The sequence below is a fragment of the Erigeron canadensis genome, chromosome 7 (assembly GCF_010389155.1).
Source record: "Erigeron canadensis isolate Cc75 chromosome 7, C_canadensis_v1, whole genome shotgun sequence".
Taxonomy (NCBI): Eukaryota; Viridiplantae; Streptophyta; class Magnoliopsida; order Asterales; family Asteraceae; genus Erigeron; species Erigeron canadensis.
The window spans coordinates 2,644,328-2,667,800 of record NC_057767.1 but is presented as its reverse complement, the minus strand read 5'-3'; the positions used below and the strand labels follow the sequence as shown (position 1 = coordinate 2,667,800).

General features: G+C 32.2%; 2 protein-coding genes across 2 annotated transcripts; both read right to left on the bottom strand.

Moving 5' to 3' along the window:
• Nucleotides 1-4,046: 4,046 nt before the first annotated feature.
• LOC122606851 (phospholipase D alpha 1-like) lies at nt 4,047-8,901 on the bottom strand. The gene is made up of 3 exons (XM_043779728.1): nt 8,733-8,901; nt 5,175-7,074; nt 4,047-4,710 (listed from the first exon to the last, which is right to left on the bottom strand). The coding sequence occupies exons 1-3, from the start codon at nt 8,823-8,825 to the stop codon at nt 4,277-4,279; spliced, it is 2,427 nt and encodes an 808-aa protein (XP_043635663.1). The 5' UTR covers nt 8,826-8,901; the 3' UTR covers nt 4,047-4,276.
• A 10,084-nt stretch (nt 8,902-18,985) lies between these two features.
• Nucleotides 18,986-22,260, bottom strand: LOC122607514 (uncharacterized protein At2g34160-like). The gene is made up of 5 exons (XM_043780503.1): nt 22,030-22,260; nt 21,856-21,904; nt 19,948-20,010; nt 19,799-19,863; nt 18,986-19,303 (listed from the first exon to the last, which is right to left on the bottom strand). Exons 1-5 carry the CDS (start codon nt 22,168-22,170, stop codon nt 19,208-19,210), a joined length of 414 nt encoding a protein of 137 aa, XP_043636438.1. The 5' UTR covers nt 22,171-22,260; the 3' UTR covers nt 18,986-19,207.
• Nucleotides 22,261-23,473: the final 1,213 nt, after the last annotated feature.

Genomic DNA, 23,473 nt, shown 5'->3' with positions numbered 1-23,473 from the left:
ATGTTTTATATTTTATTTTTGGTTTAAAGAAAAAAAAGAATTAGGATGGTGCATTATTAATGTAGTTGATTGATGAGGTATGTGTGTGACAGTATCCGTCAATGTCGTGTGACTCGCGCGTAATATTAAATGGCGGATAGAAATAAATAAGTAGATAATTAATTAATTTAAATAAATATATCAAAGTTTTTAATCTTTATTTTGAAAAAAATATAACAACAACAACAAAAAGATACTCGATCCTGACACAAGTCGGGCTACGAGGGAGGTATGATGTAGACAGACCTTACCCCTACACAAAAGTAGGGAGACTGCTTCCAGATCCACGAGGTGGAAGGGACCTCTGGCCCAAAGATGAAAAAAATAGGGTTGGATCCACTGAAGTGGAAGATTCGATCTCAAGCTCTCAATCTCAAAACTCAATCTGGATCTCAAAACCATATGCTGATATCTCCGATCTAAAAATTAAGAGAAATAGCCGTTTGGAGACAGAGAGTAGAGAGAAAGAGAGAGGGAGAGAGCCGTTTGAAAAAAATATAATGTTTGGATAATATGTAGTTGGGACGAAAAATATAATTTACTTATAAAATAATACTGTGTGAATATCTTATCATGGATTTTTATCTTTTTATTTTGTTTTATCTTTTTGGTTGTAAAGGTTAGGACAATAATTATTTAAATGAGGTGGCATGTGACAATATGTGTCTACATCGTGTGGCTCGTGGGAACAATATCTCAAAAAAAAAATCATTTTAATCTTGAAAAGAGTACTTTTATAAATAGCTTAATAAGATTTAAGGGAACTTGGTTTTCTTGGCACATGTCAATGTGTGGATTATTTTATATCGTTTGTTGTTAATAATTCTAATAAGAGCAACACATGTCATAATAGTTATTTTGTAATACGAGCATTACTCGTTTTTGAGAATTGAATATAATATAGTTTTATGATATAAAGTGGATCGTTTTTTTTTTCAAGAATATGGTCACTATAATCAATAGCTTCGATTAACTTTATACTTGACAAGCCAGGCTATGATTTATGAATTACAATTAATAGTTTATAGAGAGTTTTTTAGATATGAAAGTGAAAATTTTTTTTGGCAAACTAAGCTTCTTTTTTTTTTTCATACTAATATTTGAACAGAAAATTAACTAAGGAAATTATTGATACATAGCCTCGAGACAAAGATTATTAAGATGATTTATTAACATGATATATTATAACTCATTGTGCAACAGTTAAATATAGTTCTCGAGACAAGTTTATCATTTCTCACTAATTAATTGAGAATTAAGTATTTAATTGGATGTTAAAATGACCATTTCAAAAAAATATCAAGATTATGATATCCTTCCATGTCGTGGCTCACGTGTAAAAATGATTTCTTATAAAAGCTAATATTATATGTGGGATTGGTTGTCACGTGTGAATGTGTGACTATTTTGATCTAGTTAAAATAAAATGACATACCTTTTTAATTACATCTTTTATGCAGTTCTTTTATCATTTTTTTCCTCTTTGCAATTTGCTTTACTGTTAAAAAAAGGAATAAATACGCAATTTTAGTACTATCTTTTTGTTGTTGAATTATTATTTAGATTTTCTAAAGTTAAAAACCCTTTAATTCTTTTCTTCTCATTTTTTTTTACTAAGTTTAAATAAGATTCCTTTTAACTCATTAGCTTAAAATTACTCATAACTATAAGATTAATATTTTGGAAAAACAAAAAGACATAATTAGGAAACATAATTAATAGAATTCACATTATATTTAAAATTTTAAGAGAATTTTTAAATTAATATTTAAATAACTTAATTATTTCTCTTTTTAAATAACTAGAAGGGTACCCGCGTAATGCGGCGGCAATGACAAAAACGGGTGGTGGTAGCATGTGGTTATTAATGTAAAAGTTATTGATGTAAAGAGGTAGTGTAGTTATTTTAAAGGTTAAAGGATGTATGATATAAATCATTTCATTAAAAGTATCATAAATATATTAGATAAAGATATTTAATTTATATCCAAATGAAAGTAATGATATATATTTAATGGAAGTAAATTTAACAAACCAACATTAGTTAGTAGAGTGGTAAGATGTTGCTTTAAAAACCATATATCCCTATTTACTTTATAATGGTTTAAAGATAACATAATTTACTTCAATAGCATATGTCTAAACACTTATGGAATGGAAGTATTCAGTTTTTAGTGTATTTAAAATAAATACGATTAGTATCAGAGGCGGTATCAGAAAAAAATCTCAGAAGGGGGCAAAATTAAAAAATTCGTGATATATAAATATAAAAGGGGTCAAAATATTAAAACCTATATAAAAAAAATTTTAAATCGATGAAAAATTTGAAAATACATAACAAAATCTAAACTGAGGGGGACACTTGCCCCCTTTGCCCCCCATGTGGTACCGCCACTGATTAGTATGACCGAGCGTGTTGCCATTGACGGATGAAGTGTATTAGTAGGGTGGTCAACACCCCATCCTTAACCAAAATTTTCTTTATAAATTTTTATGTTTTAACATTATCTCCCAACCAAAATTACCTTGCTTCAACCTAATTTAAGCTAAACAAAAAAAAGTTCAGCCCCCGATCTTGTGAAATCATGGATCCGTCACTGCATAGTACTGTAATATTGTAGCGATAAATCATAGATTTGGTAATCAAATGTGTAGCTGGTTGGTTATAATTAATGGCATGGAAGATATATAATGTTTATCAAAATGACGTTTTGTTTTACGGTCTCATTTCTCATGCAACCTTCATTTCCATTTGTAAGCTGATCTTCTAATATAATACGAGAACTAAAACAAAAGAAGAAAATATGTCAAGTTGGATATGTAGTTTAGTATATTTTGCTGACGTGTTACTAAGGTGGCTGGTGTGCTTGAACATTTTGTGTAAAGGGTAAATTTTGGATAAATTATGAGAAGAATAATTTGGCTATGACGTGAAAGTGAAAACTTAAGCATTTGAAAGTATCGTTGACAAAGGCCTAAATAACTCAACCCGTTTGTCAATGACCCAACCCATATAAATCCATTTAATGAATAGGTTAGATGGATTCACCTGCTAATAACCCAAACCCACTTTATCTTGTTTCAAAGTTGGTGTCATGTTCAAAAGTATCATGAATTCAAGGAAGTTCCTTAGGTAACTCCAAACAAAAGGCCACTTTCCTAACCCGGACAAGAATTTTGTCATTAAGTCATCTCCATTCACAACCCAACCTACCGATACTATTCATTAAAAAATTACTTTCTCTCTCTTGTATTTACCCAACCCAACAAATACTAATTTTTACACTCACATCAATAACTCAACTAAATTATTTTTTTAATACATTATAATATTTTTTTAATACATTATAATGTTTTTTAATATATACATTGAGCATGTCACATCATATATATAAAATTAAAGAAATTGAAGCCACTTGCTAATGAAATTGCACCCACTTACAAATCTCGTGTACTACAATAAGAAGGCCAGGTCTACTTGTTTTTGCTACGAACGTGCGTTGCTGGACTCACTTAGTTGGTTGGCTATCTAATAGTTTAGTATTATATTGTAACTTTATGTCCGACCGCCGAATTGATTCTGATAAGTGATAAGCACTAGTCACCTTTTTTATGATCACAATGAAGTCGTATTAAGGATAAAAGAATTGTGTGCGGAATAGAAGACTTTGTTTTTGAACTTCTACCAAAAAGCTAGTAATGCAATATTAGAACTTGTTTCAATTTTCAAATCATTGTAATTTGCAAGAATAGGAATATTAACTTGTTTTTAAACCTAATTCAAACTGGATGCACAAATATGTTTATACTATAAAACAGTCACAAGTATAGAACCAACGAATACAATATAACAGATCGATTAGTTCACCATAGCAGAACGCAACAGTTACAACTAACACTTTCTTTTCTTAGCAAATTTCATAGCTAGGCACAACATTACGTGTACACGATATTAAAAACAAAGTTATCTACACAAAAGGGAACACTTCAAGAAAGAGCTAACTACAAGACAGAAAAACATAATCATGGCACATACATGAGGAAATACACAATCTCATATATTACATCTAATAATGAAATGCATAAATAACACAAAACTAGTAGAACACACAATCCCTTATAGGAACATCTCTGCATAAAAGTTGTCCCATATCTACATAATACTCATTTAAACATCACACAAACCACAAGTTACACAAAAAGAAAACATCTTTTGAAGCTTAATGAACCTCCATTCTTAGGAAGTAAGAATTGGAGGATAGTAAACAACTTTGCCACCAAGAATACGACCTTTTGTGTCAGGGAAAAACTCGGTTCCAGGCAGTTCAGTAACATTACCTTCATTAGCAACACCAATAGGGTAGCGAAGCAAGTGACCAGGGAGGTCTTGTTCAAGATTCTCACCAGCATAAAGATCCCAGTACTTGTCGGCGATTTGGTTAACTTTCTTCACACATTCTGTGCTTTCTGGGAGCTGGAAGCTGTCATCAAGCATGCCGAGGTGTTCGTACCATAGAGCCATACGGAAACCGTGGATTTCACCCCTTGCAGGTTCACGGGTAGACAGATGGTAAGGTTGGTAGGCTCCCATGGCTATCTCGGAATCTCTAGCACCATCCATGGAACGTTGGTTAATGTTGGCAGATCCCACAATTATGTATTCATCATCGACTGTGTGACATGGAAAGTATAATGTAAGAGCAAATCCAAAAACGTTAGAATCTAACAACAAATTAAAAAGATGTTATATAAACATATACTTTTTATATGAACATATTCTTTTATGAACATACCTCACAAAAATGACTAGTTGGGTAAAGGGTCAAAATGGTTGACCGACCTATATGTGTACTAAATATGTTAAAAATTCATATATTAATCTGGCAACATGATGAAAACCGATTTAGGTGGTAGTAAAGCTTTATAATACACCTTGCCAGACTTTTGGCCCGTTACCCATTCAACTCACTTTCTTTAAGGCCCGTGTCGTGAAACTATACTATACATACAAGATTTTCAGAAATTTAAACTTATCAACCGGTTATCATTATAAGTCGACCCAAATTGACCCCTTCTACATAAATAGGTTGAAAATGCCGCATTTTCAAAGAAAAAAAAGTTTAAGGACTAATTACCAATCATCATTTTGGAATGGACGTAGATCATGAACCGCCGGGCCTGCTGAGCTTTCAAATAGTCAGAATCTGGTTCAGGTGTTTCAGAAGGCTCATACTCCCCGCTTCTCTTCACCTCACGGTTACCAAGGCAGAAAAATGTGAGGTAATCTCTCGGGTCTTCCTGAAGACCCTGAGCTGCAAGAGCCTGAACAATATCTTTATACATCATTTCCATGGTCCTCCTTTGCCAGTCCAATATTGCCTGAACAGATGCACTCTCTGGGCTCCCTTCGGGCCACATTGGTACCACAACATAAATAGTGAACCTCTCTCTCGCCTCGATTTTGCTAACGATCTTTAACGAAAGCTCTTTTGGGATGAGATGTAAAGCACCAACATCTTCCCCCTTAATATCATCAAACTGCCATGCATAAGAGCTTCCTAAGAAATATTGGTTTTCTATATAAATAAAGCGTTTGGCTCGCCTTATAGCATGAATATAAGCATCTTGAATGCTTCGGTCAATTATATTATCTTTTCCACTCACTAGACCTGATTTAGCTGCCTCTTCGGGTGTCTCAGGGAACCCGAAAGCAGCCCCACCGTCAATGGAGCGGAACAATTGCACGTTCCATGTCTCTTGGTCATCAGGAAACATTACTGGAGATGGCGGGGTAAGGACGCCATCAAGCTCTCTTAAATTAACAAGAAGGTCTTTCCCACATTGCTTTTTCCACCTTTGTTCAAAGTTAAAAAGCACGTCCCAAGCCACGGGTCCCTCTAGTCGACTGTGGATATCATGCCACGGCTCTCGTGGTCCACCTTTGGTTATGGAAGCCCCAGTGTAGTTCGGCTGATGGAAATCGTCATGGTGAGCTGTATCAAGTGTTCGAAAAAGAGAGTGGAACTGAGAATCGTATCTTCCATCACAAAGATCAATACCACCTACAAAACTCACCACTCGCCGGATCTGTAAGTCCCCACTCGGCATCTGAGAGTCCACCACCACAATTTTCTGGTGGTGAGTGAACATTGTGGAAATTTGAAGGTCCTGAATGAAACTTCCACCATCATCGGGGTTACGTGGGCATAACACACAATGAACATCCGTGTTGCTAAAATAGTTTTCGGTATCTTCATCATGGGTAGCCATCTTTCCGTGTTTTTTTAGTACATCTATAGAGGTTCTGTCATCCCAAACAAGCATGAGAACCCGAACGCCGTCACTTGCTTTCTTTTTTAGAAGTTCACCGAGTGTGACATCACCTCCAGCCTTTTGCCTTCTTAAATCTCTGATCAAAGTTATCTCAGTATAAACTGACCAGCCCGTGATATAAATGAAATGTTTCGCGTTGGTTATAGCATCAAATATATCCTCCCAACATCTTTTGGGTTCGTAGTACTTGTCTCCAGACAGGGGTATTTTGGGGATGAAGTTGTCAGGAACATGAGCATCTTGGTACAAGGAAACTCGACATCCTTGTCTCTGAGAAAAGAAAGTATATGGAACTCCAGGATATTTGGCACTTTTAAGTCCGTGAGCCCAGTTGCGATCTTGTGTAACACCAAAATACTTTAACTTAACATGGATTTTAGAACCAGAACTTATGGGATTTTTGTCCTCGTCTAAAATCTCGACCCATCTGTCCACTTCATCCCCATCCAAGAGTTCTTTAACAGGAACATAACCTCGTCCGATTAAGGTTGCACCGATGGGATTATTATCTTTGATAGTGAATATGACATTAGAAGCCGAGTGAGCACAATAAATGTGGAAAGACTCATTCCATTTTGGGTTTTGGGGTTTATCTTCGATCTTTCTAGTTCGTCCGACTCTGGCCTTTTCTAAATCGATAGTTGCATAGATTTTGGGGGTTCCTTTCCCAAATCCAACTGTCTCCTCTATGTTAGCCACAATCTGTTAGAATATTAGAAACAATGCAAAAACTCACTCAATATACAGGGTTTATATATAAAGGATGTGACATCGCTTAAACGTCTAGGATTCAAGAAAACCTCTCACACGCATCATTGTTTGTGATGTATATGATCCATTTACATCTTATTCGGTAAATTTGACTTTCATCTTATTCTTGTTTCATGATTGAATTCCCTCTAAAACATTCTGTTCCTCATATCTTTCTTGAACCATATGTTGATGTTGATTAGGCTAAGTGTGTTGTTAATAAGTGATCTTGTTACTGGTTTTTGTATATAACTTTTGATTCTCTTGTATCTTGGGGAAGTAAAAAGCATAAAATATATAGTTTATAAATCTTCCACAAAAGCTAAATACAGATATTATTTATGAAATATCTATGTCTTAGAAATTATATAAAGGATTTACATATCAATGATCATGCATACTGAAAGTCCCTATGCCATCGGATCAAACAAGATTAAGTATCTAATGTATATGTGCGGAAAATCTTATACAAAAGCAGTCAACAACAATATATCAATACGAACACGAATATGAATAAACTCGAACCGTATATTACTTCAGTAAATGCAATTACAAGTAAATACCAAGTTCCTAAGTGAAAGAGTATGAGAAAAAACAAAAACTAGAAGATTAATGAGTTGTAACTCAAACTCTCTCTTTCTCTCTCTCTTTTGAAACCTAAACCTTACATCTATATATATAGGCTTAAACATGAACCGGGCCAAAGCCTTGACTTGACCTCGACCTCGACCTGGTCAAAGGTCGAGCTCGACCTGGTCAAAGGTCGAGCTTGACTTGGTCAACAGTCAAGGTTGACTTTATTATACGCGAAAACTTAACGTTTATTACAAGTACATATTCAATAGACTCAAGACAAACTTCTATAATGATGTTGTCACCCGGAAATGCACCAAAACATCATGTTAAATTCAATTTGCTTTGTGATAATAAGTCAGTTATTAATATCGTTGTCAATCCCATGTTTCATGAAAGAACAAAACAACTTGAAATTTTGTTCAAACTATTAAAATAAAATTGCAGACATTTTTACCAAAAGTTTGCATACAACTCTACATACTTTTATCTATAATCCCTTATAAAGGAAACTGGGTTTCTCCTCTTTACTTAATTAAAAACCTGATAAGACAAAAATACTCTTAAATAATTTTCCATGCTAGGCACCTTCTCATGTGATATACCAACTATGCCCTTCAACTATTTTCATCTCTAAAAAAGTACTCTCACCGCCACCATCGGACCGTCTTTCCCACCACCACCACTGCATTGCGCGGGTACCATGCTCGTATGTTCTAAACTGAATTTGTTTGATTTGTTCATAAGGAAGGGTATTAAATTACAAATCCTAATCCATCTAGCTTGTCATTTGCTCATATTCTGTTTGAACCTTAATGGTATAAAATTAAAAGTTTTTCCTTTTTTTATGAAAACAGGTAAAAACGCGAAAATGAAGAGGATCATGACCATTAGATTGAAATCAATGATCAAGTTTAAATATTCATTTTTAAATCTCTTACCATTAATTTTGATCCAATGGTCAATAGCATTGCAACTTTACCCATCAAGTTCTGATAACTTGAGGAAATCTCTACCAAAAAATATATGGTGTGTACCTTGTTGAAAATATTACGTCCACCACTATGAAGCTTATCAACTTCATAAATTGTTACATGAAGAGTGCCATGAAGCAGTATCTGAGCCATCATCTATCTTGCAACATATCACATAACCGAATGCATAACCTTAATTAGTCGCTCATCAACATCAAAACTAATAATTCCTACCCATCTCTTTAACAAGCATATACATGGAATGAAGACTTACTTAATTAAATTGAGGTAACATCAAAATAATTATAAGTTTATTTTTGTGACATTTATAAGAAAAAGGTTATACGTTTATTTTAATTGCAAAAATGAAGAAGAAAAACATAATTAATTATAAGAAGTTTAAGAAACAAGTGACACAAAAAACTTCTAAATGGAAAGCTGCACATTATGTCCAAAGAAAGTTTCTTGCATACTATATTTCTTTTGGTAAAAAGTTAAAACTAGACATGCAAAGCTTTTTTTTTTTTTTTATACAATCATAATTCATGTGTAATATAAAAAATTAAAGTTACATACTTACAGAAATAACCAACAGACAACTTTGATCCAAACAAAAACCCGTACACATCAGTAAAGAAAAAAAAAAAAAAACACATCAGTAAAGAAAATAAAAAAAAACTTACTAAAACTAGTAAAAAATGTCAACTAATGCAGTGGCTGAAACACATAAAAATATATATATTTTGGTAAGATATATAACTAACATATAGCATAATATATATAGCATAAATAAATTGAATATATATGGTTTTCTTATAAGAGAAATGAGATGGGTAATCGGTGAAACTGACATGCATTACAGACATGCATTACAGGATGTAATAGAGTCTTGCTTTATTAGGATTATATTTGACGACTATGGTTGTTCCACTATTATTTCTCGTACCCCCTTTTTTGCTGAGATTAGACATATTTCTTTGTATAATATATGGAAAAAGGAATATAAGGTTATCTGACACTTCACATACTAATATTTTATTATTTCTTTTTAAATGAATAAATGTATGGGTCTTATGATTTTTATGGATTAAAAAAACAATATGTGAATGTTCCACACCTAAGCTTAGATACCCGACAACCCTTATATTCCCATCCCCCATAATATATATCTATATAATTATTAAAACAGTAGGAAACCGAACGATTCTAAAGTCTTTAAAAAATCAAACCTATTTTAAAAATATGGCACGTAGGATTTATCCTATGTGGCATCTCCATATTTTTTTCCCACAATTTATATTTTTAAAAACGATCTATTATGGAAATCAATTGCAATTTATAAGTTTTTACATGAAAATATTATTGTGACTTAATTTTTTTAGTCATCGATTCATATATACTTTTTAAAAAAGAAAGTTTGGCTCATCAGAAAATAAGACTCTGGCTTCGTCGTGATTGTATTATTGTAATTGGGATTTATTGGCCATGTGAAAATCTGATAATTAATGTTTTGATGATTTAATTCTTAAAAGAGAAAAAATAGTGTATAGGAGCAGTCACTTTCCACCTCAATTCAAACAAAAAATTACTTTAAATACATAATTTATTTATTTTTTATTAACTATTTTTTACTAATTTATCTTACTCAAGGGCTTTTTATTGATCAAGGTAATACCCATATTTTTTCTCACAATTTATATTTATATTTAAATATTATTTAATTTATGTATTAAAATAAAAATTAATAATTTCATTCAAACAAAAAAACAACGGATGGTTTAAAGATTTTTCAAAGATACGTGTTATATTAACTAATTATCATTATTTAAGTGTTTAACAACATATTGATCCGTCAAAATAAAAAAAATCACGTTTTTTTTGTGCATCTATCTTGCATGTATATTCATCAAAATGATGCATCAAACAAAAAACGTGATTTTTTTGATTTTGACGGATTAATGTGTTGTTAAACACTTAAATAAGATTTTATAGACTTTTAATGTATCAAAATGTAGTTTTTAAGTGTTCTCATTTTAATTTGGTTCTCATTTTAATATTGTTAACCAACTCAGACTTTTAATGCATCAAAATGTAGTTTTTAAGTGTTCTCATTTGTTCTCATTTTAATATTGTTAACCAACTCACATCACGACGTAATTGAAGATTTGTGTTTTGAAAGACCCAAATTCACTCTTGCCAAAAAGTTTGAGAATGGAAACTAACTATTGATAAAAAAAAAAAAAAAAAAAAAAAAAAACTCAACATAACAATGTTGTACATTGAATCAGAGAATTCCCATCAAATTACCTTTATTTTTACATTGTATGACATATTTCCGTAGTTCCTTTGTATATGACATTAAACATGAATGTGTTTACTACTAATTTACATATTAATTAACTTTGATACCATTTTCTTATAACATGTTTTACAAGTATCTACAAACAATATTCATCATCAATTTAAATAACCGCACATCGTACGGGTAAAATACCTAATATATATATATATATATATATGGAAAAGTGAATATAAGGTTGTCCGGCACCTAAGCTTAAGTGTGGAACCCCTCATATACAAATTTTTTAATATTTCTTGATTAATGAATAAATGTTTGGGCCCCCATGAATTTATGGATTAAAAAAAAATATATGATTGTTCTACATCTAAGCTCAGGTACCTAACAGCCTTATATTTTCATCCCCTATATATATATATATATATATATATATTTGTTGTTCTCACATTAACCTTACCTTACATATATATATAGAGAGAGTAAATTACAGTTTTCGTCCCTGAAGTTGACACGTTTTTCACTTTTCATCCCTAAAGTTTAAAAATTACAATTTTGACCTTAAAGTTGGCCAATTTTTTCAATAACTGTCCCTCACCAAACGTCGTTAAGTTTCAGCCGTTAAGTAGGTCACGTGCAAAACACGTGAGGGACTGAAAGTGCAAAAAATTACAAGTTCAGGGACGAAAAATGAAAATTACTTTTCTGTTGTCGGAAAACTTCATCTTCTCCGGCTGATTGGCCGGAAAATTCGCCGGAAAACTTGGAATGTCGATATCTCACTCGTTTCTTCGAATTAGACCACGAAACCACCACCAAACTTCTCAAAATTCATTTTCGCACGAATCCTAACAATTAAAAGATAAATGACTGTGATACTTACCACATGTATATATATATATATATATAGTTACGATGTATACAAATACATATATATATATATATACTTACCACATGAATATACAAATACATACATATATATATACTTACCACATGAACAACCCTTTCCTACCTTGATTTCATTCGACCACAGCCCAATCTAGCTTTCTGTTTGTTGTCTTCGGCCAGAAGAGACGAAAACCAGGAGACACACTCTATTGTTATTCAAAGTATAACCCGTTTCCTTGACTGGTATTCCAAGTATAACCGTCTTTAAGATATAGCTATTTTATTGTTATTCAAACTCTATTATTCTAATCCTACATGGTTACAAAGCATCTAATATCTTTTAAAAAAATAGGCCCCTGTGCCACATATGTATAAAAAAAAATGAGTAACATGATATACGAATGCTTAGGACCTTGTGAAATGTTATGTACATCAGTAGAGATATCAACATGGAAGTCATAGATAGTACTGTATGATTGATGCTAATTTATCAACATGGAAGTCATATATATATCGTAACTATATATATATATATACATGTGGTAAGTATCATGGTCATTTATCTTTTAATTGTTAGGATTCATGCGGAAATGAATTTTGAGAAGTTTGGTGGTGGTTTCATGGTCTAATTCGAAGAAACGAGTGAGATATCGACATTTCAAGTTTTCCGGCGAATTTTCCGGCCAATCAGCCGGAGAAGATGAAGTTTTCCGACAACAGAAAAGTAATTTTCATTTTTCGTCCCTGAACTTGTAATTTTTTGCACTTTCAGTCCCTCACGTGTTTTGCACGTGACCTACTTAACGGCTGAAACTTAACGACGTTTGGTGAAGGACGGTTATTGAAAAAATTGGCCAACTTTAGGGTCAAAATTGTAATTTTTAAACTTTAGGGATGAAAAGTGAAAAACATGTCAACTTCAGGGATGAAAAGTGTAATATATATATATATATATATATAAGGTAGCTATCAAATGAGAACCAGATTAAAATGAGAACAAATGGTAACACTTAAAAACTACATTTTGATGCATTAAAAGTTTATAAAACTGAGATAGTGCAAAACTAATTATCATTATTTAAGTGTTTAACAACACATTGATTCGTCAAAATCGAAAAAATCACGCTTTTTGTTTTTTTGCAGATCGTCCCTGTACACAAGTACTTTTTTAATTTTTTTTTTTTTTTGAAAAAAAATGAATTTAACAACTCTTATTAGGCAAATTTTTGTAGTAAAATCATTCGAGAGGGTTGGTTATTCATTTACTTTATAAACTTAACAGACTATCGTTTGATTTAAAGAATTTAATGGTATTTGATAAAAAAGGAATTTAATATTTTTTCATATTAGATTTTTTTTAACGGTGTGGATTATTTGCTAGCAACATGGGATCTAGCTTACGTTGTTTTAACTGGATCCACGCTAGAGAGTCCCCTCACCATCAATACCTAGTAGGAGGAGAAACTCCCAACTAAACCGCCCGAAGACACGACATTTAATTGGGATAAAACCCTGCCACCTCTGCAGGACTCAAACTTGCTTCACTGGAGGATTTTATTGTGAAATTCCCTCAAATGTCCTTTTCAAGTCTCGAACTTAAGACCTCCAGCATGTAAAGCTGGTGCTCAACCACTGAGCTATAATGAGAAGTAATTTTATTCTCATATTAGATTAACATGGGATATTGTAACTTTTTTTTCCCATTAAATTCTAATAAATTGCTGAACCAAACATCCCCTGTGATTTATGGAATACAATTCACTCGAATTTAGATATTATTGATTTAGCATGCTATTGATTTGATCCTTGATAATTCAAGCGAATTTAAGAGAAAGTTGTTTTCAAGGAAATTTAATTTGAAAAAAATATTTAAGCTTAAGTTAAAATTTAATAGGTGGTAAAGATTTTTATAGATATGAAAGTCAAAATTTAGGTAGAGTATTACTCTATTATATTTCAACTTAATGTTACAACAGCGCAATGTGGTGGTGGGGGCAACTGTTGGTGATAGATGAGACGCCAAGTGTTGTAGATATTAGATGTAAAAGTAATTGATGTAAAGAGTTAATGGGGATATTTTAAAAGATAAAGGATTGATAGTATAATTTAATCATTAAAATTAAGGGAGTAATGTAAGAGAAAATATTTTTAGGGATGTTAAGTGAAAATATTACATAATTTTACAAAGGGAAATGATATCGGTATCACATTTTTTTTATAAATTTACCACAACCGTACATCATTGGTTTGTACAGTCAACTGCAAAAATCTGTACATTATGGTATATTGATCAAAAATTATGATGCGAATAAAAACTTCCAAAACTAAAATGTTATTCTTGTTATAATATCGCATAAATTAAATAAAAAAACTGAGGATATCTATATGGAATAAGTTGGTTCGCACGTGTGAATTGGGGGTAAGTTGGTTCGCACGTGTGAATTGGGGGTCATTTGATCTTGTTATGTGCTAAAAAAAAAATAGAGTTAAATGTTGGGATTGTCTATTTAGTTTACACACAACATCACTTTTCGTCTTTGTGCTTTCATATTATCAGACATCGTCATTTACAGGCGGATAAGGGTCAAGTTTCGTCCTTTAACTTGACGGACGTTTTCTGTATTCCGTTAAACCCTTCACGTGACTTACACGTGAGGGTAATAAGGTCTTTTTCACGTCTAAAAGACCAAACTTGATATTTTTTATCTTTCTTTCTTCTTCTTCAACATCTTTATATCCATCCATTTCCAACTTAATCAAGATCCAAAATCATCTATCATCTTCATGTCCACCATTTCCATATTAATCTATATCTCTGTATACAAAGTATACATACTACAACCACAAATACCCTGATCTAAAATTTGTTTTAGACAACCATTGGAAAAGATACATCCAAGAATACCCATGAAAACCCTCGAATTCAGGCTACCGTCGTTCAGCCGCCGCTGGCCACCACTACTCTGATGGTCGGCCACCAACAGAACACTGAAGGAACGATTAACAGTGGGGTACCCCAGATGATATTCAGGTTGGCAATCGAAAAAGATTTGAATAGTGTTTCAATCGAAAAAGAAAAAGAAATCCTTAAAGATGTTTCTGCCGCCGTAGAGCCACCGCTGCCCACCACCACTTTGGTCGTTGATTAACACTAGAACCCTACCACTCCCCTGAGGACGCGTGTAGTTTGTTTTGGTGATATTATATATATATATATATATATACGGGGATGATAATATAAGACTGTTAGGTACCTAAGCTTAAGTGTGGAACACTCAAATATTGTTTTTTTAATCCATAAAATTCATCCGAGCACAAACATTTATTCATTAATCAAGAAATATTTAAAAATTTGTATGTGAGGGGTTCCACACCTAAGCTTAGGTGTCGGATAACCTTATATTCACTTTTTCCCATATATATGAGGATGAGAATATAAAGTTGTTAGTTACCTAAGCTTAGGTGTGAAATTTCTTATATATATATATATATGGAAAATGGAATATAAGGATGTCCGACATCTAAGCTTAGGTGTGGAACTCCTCACATACTAATATTTTACTATTTATTGTTTAATGAATAAATGCATGAGCCCCCATGATTTTTATGGATTAAAAAAACAATATGTGAGTGTTCCACACCTAAGCTTAGATACCCGATAGCCTTATATTACCATCCCCATATATATATATAATATATATATATTTCTATAGAAGACACATATGCAAAAGATTATACACTTGTTCGTTTTGCTATTTCATGATGTCAAGATCAATCGATATAAAGAGCATTGAATTATTGGAGTTGGAATGTAGGCAAGTGGGTAGAATTGACATGTAATAGCACCAACACATAGCCTCGTACTCATTGTATATTTGGGGCGGAGAACTCCTCAAAGTTACTTTTAATTTGAAGGGTTAAGTTGAAAAAATCTTAGCCCTTAAATGAAAATTAAGGGTTATGATTAAATATCATCTTTGAATCTTGACCTTTGATTTTTATCTGAGGGCAAAAATCTCCCCAACTTGAGTCAAGTTGGGGTATCAACTTGAGGGGCCGTATATTTGTATCTTATCAAATTAAAAATTATAAAAGAAAAAAGAAAGATCATTGGAGTTAGAAACTTTCTTAGCATTATTTTGTTCAAAAAACATTAACCAAGAAAAGTGAATAGTGAATAGATCAAATAGATCTAGTGAAACATCGAACCTTTATTTTCTTGATTTTGAATTACATGATAGATATTATTTTTCTGGGTTTGTGATTTCATGTATATATATATATATATATATATATAGGGAGAGGTTAGGTAAAACATGCAGTACTTATCTTAGGTAAAACATGGGGGAGATTATGTAAAATTCAGGGGTGCTAATGTGCTATGTATGTTTATCAAATCCAAAGGTTTAACTTAGAATTTTTTTTAAAGTGGCAGTACTTAAGGTTAGATAAAGTCTGATCATTTTTCTCATATATAAAGGTGATTGTATTTTATATGAAGAAAGAGGAGGAAAGAAGAAAGTAAAGAAAAAAGAATATCAAGTTTAGTCCTTTAGATGAGTAAAAAGACGTTATGTGAAGATCACGTGTGAGGATTGATGGAATCCAGCAAACAGACGTCATCTTAAATGACTAACTTTTACCCTTATTCGTATGTAAAGGACGACGGCTGATAGGGACCAAAGGTGATGTTGTGTGTAAACCACACGGGCGATCCGTACATTTAACTCTAAAAAATAAGTTTAAAAGATATACAATTTTTTATTAAAAATTTTGTGCAATTTTTAATTTTTTTTCTTAGTCTGAATGTCAGTGAATTAATTGGGAAATAAGAAAAGGGCACTTAAAATCGTTTGTTAACTATTATCAATCGTTTTTCATTCAGTAATAGTTGAAACTATAATATTTAACTGTTATTTAGACAATTTATAAGTATATATTTTTTTTCTTTTTCCTTTTGATTATTATTGATTTAGACAGACTGAAATTTGTTAATGACTTCCAATTGGGTATAACGTGACTCGAATCACGCATGTCTGAAATGAAATCAAAGGCTCTCGAAAACTCCCCTAATAATCCACCCCCATAATGTAAAAAGTGGGATTCGAAGTCTAATAAATTTCATCAAGGTTTAAGACTTTACCAATTGGCCAACAATTCATTCGCAAGAATTCAATAATTATTATGAAGCTAAATGATATTATGTCCTAAGTTTTTTTTCTTTTTTCTATTTCATTCTAGATAATATATGTAGCACATATATAAAAGTCATGTCATCAACAATAAAAGCATAGAAAATGGAGCACATTAAAACGAATAATGAAAGCATAGAAATGGAGCACATTAAAATGCATAGTAGAAACATAGAAAATGGACCGCATAACTTGACCAAACTAGTCTTTTTCCTAATATTATATAATCAATTATTGCGTTTGATTATTAACTCAGTGGTTGAAAAGACATCGTTCATTCAAAATGTTTTGTGTTCAAACATTGAGATTGACATAAAAAATTACTTTATAAGGGCTTGATCAGGTTCAAGTCTGAAGGACAGAGTTTACCCCTATTAATCGCCGTGCCTTTGGGCGAATTAGTAAGAGATTTTCTTCCCGCAGGTATTTGAAGTAGACATTTCTACTTCGAGAAAGCTTTCTAACGCGGACCCGGTTAAGACAACGTATACTAGACCTTCAACTGTCAAATCACGACACGAATTTTCAAAAGCGGAATTCAACTTTTCGAAAAAAAGATAATCAATCAATTGCTCTCTCTAACTTAAAAAAAAATCAATCAATTGTGTTTGACTACTTCGAAAAGGAATGAAAAACCTTTAAAAAAAAAAGAAAAAAAAAGGAGTAAAATTCAATTATTTGATGTTACAACAAGTACCTTTCAAAAACAAAGATGTTACTAACAAGTTTTGCCAAACAAGGTAAATAACTAAGATTGATTTTAGCATTACTCAATTGTACATTCGGAATACAATTCAAAATAAATTCAGGTGGCGAGTCTTAGTACAATGATGGACAATGTGTATATATGTGTGTTTTATTCAAGTAGTGAGAGATATGTAACATACAAACAGAGATTTAATGGGTAAAATCCTTCCTCATATCCCTTTAACCTCCATTTACATTATTTTTATGGTTGTTGTAAGATGGTTTAATGGAGACAATTGTTTGGTCATCTACCATGCATGTATGTATGTTCATATTTACTGGTTATGCAAATGTTCAACTATCTAACGTCTTCATCTATTCAAGCTCCACAGGGAGCAATTGGTGTATTAATTGGAGTATTAGATTTAGAATAGAAGTAGATTTAGCCGTTAAAAAAAAAAAAAAAATGTTAGAAAAAAATATATAATATTTCCACCTAACATCCCTTCAAATATGTGGTATAGTTGTTTAAAAATGGTCTCAAAATAAAAGTCTTAGAATGGTTAAATGCCTAACCTGCGTACATCAAAACTCATGTGACACAGACGTAAATAAATAAATAAGATCGCAAGGTGCCAAGGTACATGAAAGCTCCTTGGCATGAAGGGATAGGAAAATGAGACGAGGAATTTCAGAAAATGTTTTCAACGATTGATATTCAGTGATAAATCACCGACTTTATGTTAATTTAGTTTTTGGTAAACACAAGGAATTCATTGCAAGAGTAAAAGCGGCTGTGGTTCATTTTCGGTTTTTATAAGCATCTTCTTAATGTTTAGGGTTGAGGAAAAAAATGATTATTTTTATCAAGGAACAACTGTTTAATAAAAGTCTACCATAGAATTCTAGTTCTCAGTAGTACCAATCATATCTGCCATTGATTCTACTTCAAGATTCTTACATGAATTTCACAATCTCTTAACTTCGTGGTTTAATGTTGAAACATTTAGACTCGGTGGTATAGGAGTGATTTCATGGTTAAGTCAAGAGTCATTTTGTCAATGTTCTTTTCTGGTATCATAAAATAACAAGACTACAAGAGTGTGTCTATTTACTACATTGCAATTACTTTTCTAATGAATTGTGTTACTCTTATCGTCAGCCGCAGTTATGATTTTAAACAATTCCATTTGTATTGGTATGTTTCAAATTTTTGAACCTAAAATTTTATATGCCATGTACGCATGAAATAGTTTCACATAAGAATGAAATAAACTTTATGTACTCAACATTGAGCAAGTTTTAAAGAGTTTCAACCAGGAACAACAATGGAAAATAGTCTCAAGTAACTCAAGGCAAGGAAAACAAATCTTAATGCTACCATGCATCTCAAACAGACCAATCGATAAATTGAACATCTAACACTGAATATTAATAACTCGCCTACTAACCCAATGTAGCAGAAACTTTCCTCTTCAACTCTGCTCCTCCGCATATCCCAATTCCCTCTCCTCTTGTGCAGCAGCCATCAACTCGTCAAAATTTTCAGTTTTCCCCAACACGATTTCAATCTGTCAAAAGTGGAAAAGTAGATTACTATGAATAGACTATAGAGGTCCCAAATAAGCGGGTGGTCTAATAGGTGTAATATATAGTTCAGGCCAAACGGGCCAACTTACCACTGTGCCAGGTAGGTTGACAACAACCAGTTTTCTACTTCTACAAGTGATTCTATATTTCTATGCACAATGAAATGGTAGCAAAAAGTCTTATCAGTTTCTACTTTCTACTGTATTAGTACTACTATCAAGTATAAAGCGGATTTAGAGGTTGCATGAACTTAAGATTAACTTTTGAAAACTTTCAGCCCATTTGACCCGTTTGAAAAAAAAAAAAAAAAATACAACACAAATCGATTCGTTAATAAGCAATGTTTATTTCTACACAGTTAAACATGACATGTATCTTCAACAACTACATGCAATTGACTTGAAAGCATACCTATGTGAAGGAATGATAGATGCAAGCTAAACAAGTATATACAGAATATCAGAATAAAAACTTACCTTGGCCTTTTGAACTGGCCTTCCCCTAGATTCTCCATTCATTTCTACAGTTGACGTCATTATTTCTGCACATAGAGATATCAAGAGCGTTAAATATACGTAATACGTTTCAAGTGATAAACTTTATATCCATAAACAGAATGACTCACTCTTCTCAACAGCGAAGCCATTGTTCTTCAAGATTTCAGCCACCGTGACAACGGTTGCAATTGCTGCATGAGATACATATCGTCAGGCATGAAAAAAATTTGTAATTCTTACGCAGGTAATGTTCAGGGAAATATTGCTCATTTCATAGGAGTGACCACAACAGTTATATGCTACCAACTCTTCACAATAGAGAACAATGTCACATATGCACACAAAATCAATTCCCAATTGCTTCCATAATCTTTCATAGTTTCATTACCTCTAAAATTTAAAGGTTTAATCTTTCATCACCTCTAGAATTTAATATATCAATTTCCACATGCTACCAAATCTTCACAATAGAGTGCAATGTCATGGATGCATGTGGTATCTATTCCCTCATAAACACATGCTAGTTTGGATCTATTTGGAGGCCAGTAACTTAGTACAAGGGGAGAGCCGAGAGCCAGAAAATCATTATCGAAGGGTTTAACTTGAAAAATATATATGGTAAAAAAATTCCGCAAAATAAATTATACTGAAGGGGAAAATACACACCTTACGATGAACAATCGAATTTTTTTCCGTTGGCAGAAAAATCATGAGGGTGCATATTTGAAGCTTGAAAAAATGTGTTTTAACTCTGTATTATTACTGTAAGCAAATGAGGGTGAGTTCCCAGATGAGTTTTCTGATAAATACCATTTACTTCATTTTTCTTTTAAAAGGCACATTTTCCCATTTCATAGGAACTTCTGTAACAGAAAAATGGTATCTCCAATTATAGCCCACCTGGGACGTAATATATGATAATATACTTATATACACATGTATGCATTCAGATTATTTGTGGTTACTATTCTACACAGATATTCATACATTTGTCCTTAATGAGACCATACTCAGGGACCTATTAGTTAATGGGTCACTTCTAATGCCAATAGACCAAAGAGCTGAACTGTTAATTTAATTGACCTATTAGTTGATGGGTCCCTTCAAATACCAGTAGACCAAACGGTTGAACCATTAATAAAAATTGTTTCTGATAGCGCGTGTTTTATGTTTACAACAAAATACTGAAACCTAAAAAAACAAAAGGTAACACTATATGAAAATAATAACACACTGTCAAGATTTTTCAAAACATGTATGTATGATAACGTGAAAAGCAAACCATTAATAAAACCAACTTTTACATGTATAGTTATACACAAACAAATGATTGAGCTGGAGATTCATTCAACTTAATTGACTTAATAATGACATAATATCTTAATGAAGTAACTCACAAGGGTTTGTTTGTTTTATACTTAACCCATAAAGAGTGACTTAACTATAAAACAATAACTTTCAACACACCGTCCGGCGTCCACTCAACACATACAACAAACAACAATATTGCTTAATCTATACGAGTACATTTATCCAGACATACACTTTATCTCAACAAGCCGAACTTTATTCTACAAAGAACAAAAAAAATGATAGTTATTCAAAGTATTATTTACCTACGACTAACCCCTTTTCAATTTGTCTCACTTTGGCGAACGTACTAATTCTTAACATACATGGCGGCGTTAAAAGTCGTTCTAATTACACTTTCAGGCAACCTTATTTGCAAGTGCCGATAAGCTTATATCGCAATGTACTAGGGTCATATTTTGTTAAGTTAACGGGTATTTTTTTTAACCGTCTAGATTAATTCGCGTTGACTCTAATTTCTCACACTCCTCCATAAAGTATGTATACACAATCCTCAATATATATACACACATACATACATATATATATATATATACACACAATAATAAATATATAATAGTATAGTATCATGATACAATCCTTAATTAACCCCCAATCTGATCCAAAAATTCAAACTATATATATATATATAAAATAGTAAAAAAAAAAAAGAGAGATAAGAATACCCATTCCAAGAGCTGAAAGTTCGACTTCATTATGCTGTTGCATGTATCTCTAAAAGAAAAGAAAAAAAAAAGTAAAAACACCACACAAAAATCAAAATCAATAAATAAATAAATAAATAAATAAATTAAAAGCATGTAAAAATTTGAGATAATGAAAAAAATTAATAATGATACCTTGGCGAGATTGACATAGAAAAAGAGGGGTTTTTTGGTATTAGAAACTTGGATTCTGTTTTTTCTGTATGAAGAAGAATCATTGTTGTTGTTTGTTGTTTTAATTGAGATGTTGTTCATTCCTTCTGTTATTTCTTCCATTTTTTTTTTTTTAATTTGTTATTGTTTTTGATTGAATGTTCGTGTTTTATGTTAGCCCTAAAAGTATAAAAAGCTTTCCCCAATTTATTTTATTTTTTTTGAGAAGTTTCAGAAGTTTTTGTTAAATTTATTTAGTGCATATTTGAGTTGTACCGTACAAGGTAGGACTTTCTATTTTTTTAAATTTTTTTTCAGAATTTTGGTTTGGTATCCGCAATTCAGGGCTTTTTCGGTAAAAAGTAAAAAACAAACAGATGATTGATACATGGGAGGGAGAGTAAGATTTTGGGTTAAAATTTGGACTTGAACAAAATATTTTTCGGGTTGAAATAAGAGTAAAGTTTGTTTTTTTTTTATTTGAAATTAAAACTCTGAGTAGGGATGGCAAATGAACCAGCTAATGGGTAAATCCGAAACCCGACAATTTTGGTCTGGGTTCGGGTCCGGGTATGGGGATTGTTTTAATACTCTAACTGGGTCCGGGTTTGGGTATGGTTTTGATTGAAAACCCGCATACCCGACCCGTATATCCGACTCGTTTATATTAATTACATAATAATAGTATGTTTACATCTTAAAGCATATTTCTTAATGGTTCTCCAAATACAATTAGTTAGAATCATCAAAATATCAAATTCAATACTTCAGCCCCTCAGAAATCACATACAAATATTTTAGCTTAGCATTTTTTTCCTTATCGAAGTCGATGTTACACTGTAACCAGAAGTTCATAAATCATACTATCTCCGTCCCAATTTAAATGTCAAAATTTGACTTGCTAAGTCTTTCCACTCTTACTTTGACCGTAAGTATTTTTATTTGTATAATATGATACTTAATGAAAGTTATATCAATGAAAAGTACATGTAAAGCTCAATCTATTCATATATTTTACATCAATTATTATATAACACACACGAAACAGTTTACGGTCAAAGTTACGAATAAGAGACTTCAAAAGTCAAAATTGAACATTTAAATTGGGACGGAGAAAGTAATACATTTATTAAGTTTGCTCCGAAGTCACCCAGTAACATTTTGCATCATCCAAATGTTTAGACCAATCTTTATTTTGAAAATAATAATAATAATAACAAATACCTGATTACCCGCAGGGAAACCCGTTACCCGACAGTTAGTAATTAAACGGGGATCCGTCGGGTCCGGGTCTGGGTCGGTGGATTTTAATCGGGTCCGGGTCTGGGATTACTTAAACCCGGCCCATACCCGGCCCGTTGCCATCCCTAGCTATGAGATATAATGTTGTGATGTCGTTGAGTACAAAATTTTCATTTAATAAAAG

Excerpts from the sequence above, each read along its gene's own strand:
- LOC122606851 (XM_043779728.1), bottom strand. The coding sequence starts at position 8,825 with ATGATGGCTCAGATACTGCTTCATGGCACTCTTCATGTAACAATTTAT. Across the intron at positions 7,075-8,732 it reads GACGTAATATTTTCAACAAG|ATTGTGGCTAACATAGAGGA; the intron begins GTACACACCATA and ends ATATTCTAACAG. Across the intron at positions 4,711-5,174 it reads CCATTCCAAAATGATGATTG|TCGATGATGAATACATAATT; the intron begins GTAATTAGTCCT and ends CATGTCACACAG.
- LOC122607514 (XM_043780503.1), bottom strand. The coding sequence starts at position 22,170 with ATGGAAGAAATAACAGAAGGAATGAACAACATCTCAATTAAAACAACA. Across the intron at positions 20,011-21,855 it reads ACTTTCAGCTCTTGGAATGG|CAATTGCAACCGTTGTCACG; the intron begins GTATTCTTATCT and ends TATCTCATGCAG. Across the intron at positions 19,864-19,947 it reads TGGCTTCGCTGTTGAGAAGA|AAATAATGACGTCAACTGTA; the intron begins GTGAGTCATTCT and ends CTCTATGTGCAG.